This window comes from Rhea americana, unplaced genomic scaffold, assembly GCF_003343005.1.
Source record: "Rhea americana isolate MKP2758 unplaced genomic scaffold, rheAme1 scaffold_36, whole genome shotgun sequence".
Taxonomy (NCBI): domain Eukaryota; kingdom Metazoa; phylum Chordata; class Aves; order Rheiformes; family Rheidae; genus Rhea; species Rhea americana.
The window spans coordinates 3,630,917-3,641,755 of NW_028186490.1; the positions used below are offsets into that span (position 1 = coordinate 3,630,917).

At 36.2% G+C, this 10,839-nt stretch overlaps 1 protein-coding gene across 8 annotated transcripts in view; it reads right to left on the reverse strand.

Moving 5' to 3' along the window:
* The window catches only part of KCNMA1 (potassium calcium-activated channel subfamily M alpha 1), a 516,194-nt gene that overhangs the window by 64,723 nt on the left and 440,632 nt on the right, over positions 1-10,839 (reverse strand). Inside the window, exon 19 of one of the 8 annotated variants that reach the window (XM_085312302.1) lies at positions 1,955-2,248. The exons of the other annotated variants lie outside the window; for them this stretch is intronic. Within the exon in view, the coding sequence (XP_085168428.1) occupies positions 1,955-2,248 (294 nt within the window). The remainder of the gene's footprint in view (positions 1-1,954; positions 2,249-10,839) is intronic. 8 annotated transcript variants of the gene reach the window in all.

Below are 10,839 nucleotides of genomic sequence, written 5' to 3' on the forward strand. Positions count from 1 at the left end.
GTTAATAAGACTCAAGTCTGTTCCTTAAAACGCTAAAAGTTAGTGCAATAAGGACCTTTTGTCAYGTATGGTCCAATATCTGTTTCTTTCAGTGCTATCAGCTGATACTACCCTGCCAACCAATTACAAAACAAAGTCTTAGTCAAAGTCTTAGTATACAACAAAGTTAAGTAATCATCCAGAATGACCATCTGTAGAACGAGACTTTAGCAGTCTACAGTCATTTTTCATACTGCATCTACAATAAATAAGCTCCCTTTTTTTGATAAGTGCTTGTTATCTCCACACTATGCTACGGTCAGCAATTACCTGTAAAGTCCAATGCTAATGTGTAGCTCAAGACCTAATACCTATCAGCAAACCTTCTGAGAGCTCTCAATTGGTGGCTAAAGCTGTGGCCTTGCTTAGGCAAGGGAGCCATTTATTTTCATTGCAGCAATGAAAGATGATCTATCTTAATCATATCACATTCCAACAGGATTTTGTTTTCAATGAAATCTGCACGCAGAGTTTATAGCGCATCTGCAGTTTAGACATGCAGTTCCATAAAAATGGGGAAAGGGAATACGTGAAACTGAAATATATGAATGGCGACCATTACCTATGGCTCCCTTCCCAAAAGCGTTGCAATGATAACTCACAAGTGACTTCTTAGTCATAAGTAGGATATAAAACATATTTAATTATTAACCTTCAGATACTCTTATCAATTTCCTGTATACTTAAAGAAACAGATCTAGCAACATTTTTAGTAAAGCTATAAAATATCATTTTYGTTTCACGGTTCCTGTGTCTACATGAGAGGAATAAAAATCAAATTAAATAGGAGTCTTAAATGTACTTGTTCTTAGAAAAGACARCCATATTTGAATAATGGGCTGTGATACATGACAACTTAACTCTGATGTTGTATGTTTGACCTAGTGCTTTTGCTAATGAGAATGTGCCCTATTTTTTGTATTTTTGATGTCTTTATGCTACAGGAGTTTTATTAAAATACAGTCATATCAGGTTATGAGACTTTCTTCACCAGCTTTCACAAAAAGTGCAAATAAGTTCAAGAATTGGACACAGAATTTTATAGAATCTGAACTCAGTCCAGCCTCTGAATTCTAATAAAATTCAAGAGCTTGTTTTTGCACATCCCTAAATATAATGCTTAATATACAGTTGTAACAATCCAGTGCTCACTTCTATAATAGGCACAGAATCTAACAGTTTTACAGTTCAGGAAGACTCAGTGCTAGAAAAATGTCAGGGAAGTCTAATGAGGCTTCAGATACTCTGGTTTATGCTGGAGTTTAATTTAAAGTTACACTGATGTTTTAACATGTTTGCTTATTCTTGAGTAAAGAGGATTCATTATTTCAATGACATAACCTCCAGACAACGTTCCATGAATTGATTTAAGATGTGCTGGTAATTTTAACAGCCTTAATGTGGAACTGAACATCTGTAACAACRTATTACTTGACTTCTATCCTCATTTCATTTTTTAAGCAAAATAAAGGGAATGTCTTTCAGAAACAGTGGGCAAGTTCATAACTTTTTCCTTTGTTATTTTGTGACCATTTTTTAAATAAATCTGTCTCTTTCACTGCCTCTGTCAGGTCACTAGCAGCACAGTTTATAGACTCAGCTTTTTGGACCCAAAAAAGAGCTGGAATTTTGAATAACATTTGCATTACTGATCATCACATAAATTTGAATACCTGGTAAACTCATTTTTCCTGGAGTATAAATGCTTCAGAGCAAATAACTCATATGAAAGATAAAGCACAAACCACCCAGAAACATTAGTTGAATAGCTATCTTGATTAACTTATTAATCACCACATCTGGAGAAACTCACATCTGTAAGCACTTAACAGCATTAGTAATGTCATAGCCGCATTGAAAACCATGCACACACCAATCTGTATTGCCTTATACATCCAGCTACGGGGCTACCTACGGAGATCTTGGTTCAACTCAGGCTTTTGGGAGAGGTAGYGGTATTTTACAGGCAAGCTGAGAGCCCTTTGCAATCTACAGTAGGTAGATTTTCCTTGTTCAACAGAACTCAGTAAGTTAAGGTGCAGCAGCGAGGGRTTGTTGGGTAGAAAGAGGCTCCCTTTACGGTTATTAACAAGCGGAACCGGTTCCAGGATTCCTTCAGTAGACTTGGCACCAACCAAAGAATTAGTAGTTGCATTCTTGAATTGATATGAACATTTTGGGTAACTTGATCTAGCTGCATTCTTTAATTCTAAATAATAAGAAAAAATGTAGATTAATGTCTTTGTATTAAAAATTATTTCAAACCACAGGCATGAATCAATTTTGATATCATGTAGAATTACAGACTTTAAAGCTTAAAGTATCAGTTTGTATAACTGAAATAAAGGTTTATACCTGCAGCTTTCTTAAGTTTTTTTTAATGACTTTTTATTAGATAATACTTATAAAGAGATTATTCCACAATATTATCATCTTTAAGCAATAGTCCTATCCTATGGTAAGTGTGTCTGAGGGAACATTTATTTCCCACATGTTGATAAAGACTTCAAGATTTATTAGCTGCAAAAGATGTTTATTCCTTTGAATCTGCTGAAAATGACAGGGGAGGCAAAGCACTCTGTTGCTATTAAAATAAATAAGGAATAATAATAAAAAAGTAAGATCAACACTTCAAAATAGTGCAAATACAGTTATGGAATTAAACTGATGTTTAGGAACCTAGATAAAAGTGTTTGGGTATTCTACAGTGCTGAATTCCATGAATTTCAGGAGGTCATGAATAGCACTTCTGAAAAGAAGGCTAATCAGTTCAATTTCCTAAATATGGATTTTACTTTGATTTAGTGAACCTTAATCTTCCATTTCTAATATATAGGAGCTAATTTAACAAAAACAATATGTTAAATAAAAACACTAATGAATACCATCCGCTGTAAAAGACAGTGGTAAAATATACTTTAATTTTTTGGTAAAAATATGCAGTAATGATATTACTTTTTTTTTCTGAATGAGTATATTACAAAGAAGAGGGTGTATTACTAAGCTAGTAAGACCTTATATTTTGTTATGTATTATGAGGTGAAGAGGTTAGGGAGGGAGTAGTTTATAGACTGATAATCTGGCAGCACTGTTTCCACATGTTTGAATTGTCTTAAAGTTTCAGTAGAGAACTTTGAATAGGCAGTAGTTCAAGACTGTGGAAGTCATGTTTTTATGGCATTTTTACCTAGTTTAACCATCAGATAAAAGCCTTTTCTGGTAAGCAAATGGATACATAAGTGGTATCCACATGCTTGTCATTTGTGTCCACAGACAAAATGCATCTCAGTCAAAAGGTGATTACATATGAATTACAAGATGTATTTGATATATACTCTTTGGTAAGGTTCAACTATTTGGTGACAAAGTATCCATTCCCAGTCAACGGTTTGTGAATTAATGGCTGGCAACTACTCTAACTGATGTCGATAGAAAAGTTTTGAATAGTGACAATAAAAACAAAACCAGAATCTACTTCACAGTGCTATTCTGCTCCTCATTATTAATAACAAAATATAATGTATAATAATAAAAATGCATCATCATCATCGTAGTTCTGTGGGATTTAAAATCCTTAGATGATAAAATATATCTTTGATTAGCAAAACTTCCACAAAAAATGCTGTGTATCACATTGGATAAATACAATACTGGAAAATTACCAACCTTACATCAGAGTTACTGGGTTTTTGTCAAGCCCTATACTTCTGTCTTTGGTATTCCTCCAGATAAACAATTTTCATATGATAAAATATGTCTGCACAGATCTATCTCCCTACATAAGCCATTGGTCAACCATGTTTTTCAACACCTAACAATCTAGTTCTGTTTTATTTAACTTCAGACAGTAGCATTAGAAATAATTAGAACATTTATAAATCTACATGCTTGCATCAAAATATCTTCCCACACAGGCAACAGACCAAAATCTCTTAACAAGGCTTATCTCCTCTCCAATCAAGTAATTTTAAGATACAATCTTCTGGCAGCCTCTTCTGGAATTCAACAAACGATAGCCTCAAAAATCAGATCCAACTGCTAAGCACTGAACACCCCTAAGGGCATGTGCTTTATGGTCTATTCCACGCAGACATAAGCAAGCTTTCCCAAGATTGGGTGCTTGCTCAGGCACAGCAGAGGCCAGAACTAAAAGGCCTTGTTTTTCAGCAGGGCTTAATAGCTTGAGCTTGGCTTTAATAGCCTCCTATGATCTTGTTCAGCATGCAGGCAGGCAAAGTTGCTTAAAATTCATCCCACTTACCCTTATCTCCAATAGTAAGGATAGATACTACCACCGAAGAGCAAAACATCAAACAAATTACTCTAGATTCAAGGGGTCTAGCTACCAGATTTGGACCATCACCTTTAACCTTCAGCCTATGATAAGAACTAGCCCCTGCTGCTTCAGCTAAAGCAGCAGCAGCCAAATGGCAGGTGACTGTGAAATAACTTGTCCACAGAAAAAGTTTATTTCTGATCCCAACAATCTGCGGCTCATGGCTTTTTACTCCATCTTGAAAACCCAAGAATATAGTACAATATCCGCATAACTTATCTTTGGTAAGAATAATTCTCTCTCTCTCCAATCCTCTAATATAATTACGTATTTTTACTCCAGGAGAGTAGAATTCGTTATTTTTAGTCTAAATAGCCTGTCACAATGTACGTGCATACTGTGCTACAAACACAACTACTTCAGGATACATATGGAAATACATGTGCACACACAGAGATGCAATTCTGAACATAAAATATAGTTGTGTCTTCAGGTTAAGCAACACTGTGTAACTAGAAGTAAGATAAACCAGGCCAGTACCATCACTTCTACAGACACATAGTATAATGTCCAGAATTTAAAACATTAATGTTTTCAAAGGTATCTTGGTTTTCAGTACAATTTTGGATTGTAAGAATACAACTGCAATTGTAAGAATAATTTCTTACAAATCTGATAGGGTGTTTCCACCATTGTGTGGGCTGATGTCCATCTAAAGTATATGTGGGAAACAAAGATTGCTATTAATTATGTGGAACTAAATACACCCTTACAGACTGTCGCTCCCTCACTAAGTTTGGCAACCGAACTGTTTGGGTTGGGGTAATTTTGTTGTACCACTGTGTAATTTTAAACTACCAACCTGCAAATCCACAAGGGTTCTCTTCTGAGTATGCGATCAGTTTAGCGTCAGCGAGTCTACCACGAAAGAACTCTTTCCTCTTCACAGTTAGGTAAGTTTTTCTTTATTTATGATGACATAGGCCTTTATTTTCAACATAAATGCTTACTGGACAAGCATGCTGCCTACATTGCATCTTTTGCCGTAGTTTATTAGAACTGTTCAAGACACTCACCATGTATCCAACATATTTACTGGTTATTTTGAGAGAAAAATAATGGCTTATTGAGAACAGCAGACAGTAAGGAATTAGTAGGAGTAATCATTTAAGAAATTCAGTGTTTTCTATAGTATTTCTAGGGTATATATTTATCCCACTCTGGGAAAATGTTACCTGTTTTATGGTAAATGCTATGGAGAACTTGATCAAAAATCCTGTCAAGATTAGGTAGGAAAAAAATAATGCCCATAAAATGTGAAGTATTAATGTAATTTATGTAGAGGTATCAAGCTGCATGCGTTCCTACCCTTTCCTCCACCCTCAAGAACTCCCATTCAAGCTCCATTTTAGAAATGAAATATACAGACTTGCCTACAGACTGCATTAGGGAATCATGCCTGTTTCTACTTCTATACATTTTATTTATTATAATGAAGATAATTTGAAATGCAATCTGCAACTCCCTGAACATTTTTAAAACAAGCAATGTAGTTAATTGTATGCCTATGGCAATCTCTATTTATTCTTTGTGAGCATACACTTGCCACAGCTTAAAACTGGACTGAACTTTAATTTAAATGTAACAAGGCAGAATACCAGTTCAGTGCTTTCAACAAAATGGCTGAAACTGGCTTCAGCATGATTTGCCTGGAAGGGAAGATGAAAATGTGTTTTAAAGTAGAAAAAACATCCTGACCAAAACCAGACATTCTGAACAGCCACCACCAATACCCCCGCTCCTTTCCTCCCCCATGTCTATCAGCTGCTAGGCTTTCAGCACTGTTTTTCGCCAACCACTAACACAGCATTTTCCCTTCATAGTCAGCCATCAGCCAGAGCTGTCACTTGCAGATACTTCATTTTTGTTTCAATCTAATTCATATTGCACCCAGTTAATCTCTGCAGTGACTAACGCCATGTCTTTGTGCAGATATGCCAAATCCAGCACTAGAAGAATAGAGTGTTTTCGGCAGTTAAGCCACGCTGATTTGAGAAACTGTTTGCTTTCTCCCCGCAACTTTACTGTTTTCTTTCTTCTAAGCATCCTCCCAGCTGACCTCCAAAGGAGCAATCACCGTTCTGCAATCTGGCATCACGTCCATAAAGCTTAGCTTTCACATGGTCAGTGAAGATGATCTGCAGTTCTGTATTACTAAATGCAAATAATCAATATGTTGATTGAGCTTTTGGCTATGAGAGCTCTTTTGCTGGGAGTGACAGTGAGCACAACTTCCCTCTTTCAATGACAAGCCTGCTTAGACTTTGCTACCTACCACTTTGTGAATCAGGCAACTGAAAATACCCACAGCAATTCCTCCAAACTGTCAGCTATTGCTGTGATTCCACCCAGCACCCCCTGTACAAGACAACAGATTAACCATTAGACTAGATATGTTGAAAATATACAGCTTCAACCTTTCCCCAGCTAGCTCAGAGCGATGTATAGATGATTATTTCAACCGTCAGCTGCCGCATAGACTTAAACCCCTGCACAATAACTCCTGGATTCATCTGCCCCTTGTCAAACTTGCACAGCTTTAGTTTGAGCATACATAGTGTGGCAGTTTCACTGCGGATCTAGAATAATCCAGACGGCTGCTGTCTCTTTGTTAACAGGAAGCTAAACTGATGAGTTTGTAATGCATTTCTTATCAAAGGTAGTTTCAGAAAAGAAAATGTACCCGATCAGTTTGTGCTGGAGTTTAGCACTATACTGAAACAGCGTTTAATCAGAACATTTGTTATTTGTCCAGAAAAAATATTATTCAGCCCCTTTAAAAATCACTTTATGCCAATGAATTATTTATTTTACAAATTTATAATTATTACTTGATTTATTTATTTTTTTGTGGTAACAGATGTAATGAAATCATTGACTAGAAAGTACAACGCAATGGTGCCTGACGGTACACAAGAATGTGGATTTTAGAAAACTGGAGAGCAGTGTTTGTTTGGTGCCTGAAATGGTAATTTGAATGAAGGAAAACGATTACAGTTGTTTCCTATGTGCATTGCCAATTCAAGGAAATGCATTTCATTTCTTTTTTTTGTTTATATAAAGAGAAACAGATATGCTCTATATTTATACATACTAGAACCATTAGAAAAGCAGGTAAGACTCACTGGCTACCAGTTGCAGTTTGTGCCATCTGAAGCGAATAAAACAAAGATGCAAGAACATCAAGAACGCACCATTTCAGAACATTCTGCAAATAGTTGGAAATACTGAATGGTGCTTTTGATTCTTTACATATGATATTCTCTCAGAAACAGCACAGCCCAAAAAGCCTTTTTGTTGTTGTTCTTTGTTCTTGGCTTATACCTTTTGGCTAAAGACAAACTGATTGAAACTAAAACGAATTGCTCCATTTTTTTTATCTGCTGCTTTTTTTTCTTAATTATTAACAAGACAGTGTTTTTCAGTCTTACTTAATTCTTGTAGCACAAAAAAAGATTGAAACACAGCTACAGATCTCTTCCTCACCTTTCCTTTTCCATGAATGCAGTATGAAAGCAGTTAATACAAAATGTAGAATGTTGCCAGAATGGATCCTGTTATATATTCTACATGGCTTCTCTGATCTTCTATTAAGMCATGATAAAGTTAAAATACCTGAGCTTTTAGGGTTAAACAGCTATAAAGAGGCAAGGATACACTGCAAAAGTGCTTGAAAACCCTGCAAACTTTTAATTGAAATCTTTTGATAAAAGAAGTCCAGGCTAGGCTTTTATAGCACTAAAAAGCTTTAGGGTACAGTAACCTAAGGTTACTATGGAACTCTGATTATTCTTTGCTTCTTCAGTTTAATCCAAGCGCAGAATTGTTATAAATGCTTCCGAAGATACTTGTTGTTCTCATTTCCCTATTACTATAACTTCAGCAAGCAAATGGTTTCAGGTTGTTCAAACTGTGGCTTTACCTAAAGTCTATTGAAGTCAGAGCAAACACTTGCGTTGACTTCAGTGGACTTCGATCAGAAGCATTAAGCTGTTCGTATCTCATGCTTCAAGGTGCAAGCTGATGAAATTGGGCAGGAAGAAAGTGTTTTCCGTATACAGTACTGCACAATAGGCTTGGGCACTTTATAGAAGGGAGGTTTCAGATTTCAGGGACTTGATTTCTTGTTCCTATACAGAAGAATATACATAATGTGCACTGTTTGTACATAACAACCATCTTCCCCTTTTCCTCAGAAATGTATACAATAAAAGGAGCTACTTTGTTTAAATCCTAATCAAATTCCAATTTATATTCAGACTAAGTTGTAGTTCCACTGAACCTTGAACATCTTTTCTGGTTCAAATTTTAGTATTCCCTGACACATTTTTCTTGGATTTTTTTAGAGTCTTAATTTCCCACTGCCTTCTCAATTTACGATTCACTCTGTAACTGTTTATTCAAGTCATTAGATTGTTATTGGCAAACTGTCAAATGAAAAGTTAGAAAAAAAAGTGTATTTTTTTCTGTCCATTTAAGAGTCCAGCTGACTTCTCCACATATTGCACTCACACAGAATACTACTGGAGTAAAGCCAAGTTTTTTGGAGAAAGGGGGAAGAAAGGAAGATGTATCTAAAGTGCAGAACTTAAAACAGAACTCTGTCTATGTTCATGGGGGTCTAGTCCCCAGACAAAATCAAAGTAAAGGCAATTAACTTTGTCTTTTAAGAGGACAGTGTCACAGAGAGCACTCTGGAGAATAAGGAGACCCAAAGTCTCTCCTCAGGTATGATAGGCATAAATATTCCATTATTTCATTACGACAATCTGTTCTGCTATCTTGACACTGAGGAGGAGCAACAACAAAATGTTATTCCCCGGTCTCAGAAGAAAGCTGTTCTGACACTGCATTTCCTACCATGTCACGAACAGCTACAAACGCCAATTTTAGGACTACAGACACTCATCTGGCAGAAGCAAAGTGCAAAAGGATTGCTCAAAGCTACACACTAACTTTTCTAATAGAATATTTGATTGTCCCATGGCTATAAACAGAGGACTGAAAATCTAGTTCTACCATGGATCTTTTATACAGCCATGGGCTGATCATCTACAGTCCATTCCCTTTTGACCAAGTTCCATACTCAGAGTTCTTGCTGAGACTCAGAGTGACCAAAATATCTGAAAATCTAGCCAGTAATCAATATTTTTCTCAGATCCACTATGTATAAGGTGGAGAGGCTGCTATTGCTATTTGTACAGTTCATTAAGATTCTAAATGATTAACCTCATGAAAATACACCACATGCATATGTGATAAAAGTAAATTGCTATCAGAGCATTTTTTGTTATACTAGACACAAAGGTGCATCTCTTTAACATCAAATAACTGAAATGACTTTTTTAAAAAAATTCCTGTTTCTTTCTCCCCCCCCCCAAAAAAAAAAGTAAACAGTATCTATCAAAGGACATTGCAATTTCTTTACAAGTAGTCCTTCGACAGTTCCCCAAGGCATGACACGTGAAGCTAAAAGGCATGCCTTTTGGGGATTCTTTAGGAGCAGTATCACAGGGCAAATTGTGGTGCTAAAATTTTCCACGCCCACAGTTCTAAATTCAGTGCATTGTCATAGATTATCCTTGTCTCAGCGTATAGCAAACCAAACTGTATTGCCCTTTGTCCTATTGCCTCAGAGAGGATTTTGACACCAACTGTAGAGGACACAGAGGCAGAAGCTGAGGATTAGCAAGAGCAGACTGCAATTACGTAGTTCCGTCAAACTGTAGGAAAAATCTGTTCTGTAGTTACACATTGATGGAAGTTGACCCTTTCTGGCTGAATATACTCACAATCTGATCAATCACTGCTAAAACCAGTGAAGTTCCCTATGCGACCAAAGAAAGAAACCTGTATTTAAAAAAAATCAAAATTCCAAAGCCCACCAACCATTCTGCCTATGTACACTTGACTGTTTACACTCCCTCAGCTCCATTAAAGTTCGGTGGGAAAATATACAAKGTATAGAAGTAACTAAAGGAAAAAGTGAGCACAAGAGTTCTTGGTGATTACTCTGTTCCTTGGGATTAGAAATCTTGTATTTACCACATATATTGTGTTCCATGGGAAGACAGAGTCATTCAGTGCATAGGAACGAAAGGGATATTTTTATGCTTACTTCTTTGGAGCWGAACCCTATAAATCTCAGCTGGATCTTGCTGCAGTTGTTTCCTTCCTGAGAACACTGGTAAGTGTAGATTTCAGAAACCACAGAAATCTAATTAGAATTATTACACTGTTTTCTGGTTCAAAGTGCAATTTATCTCAAGTTCTTAAAAATACAAATTTCCAATGTAATTCCAACCTACATATCCTGAAATCTTAAACTGAAATCACCTTTTCTTTACCTTATCTATGACAAGTTTAAAAACACGTTTATGATGAAGGTGTTTTCATTAACACATTTCCTGAAGAAGACATACTAGATCCCCTTGCCCATTTCCATGCCCATATAGCGTTGCTGA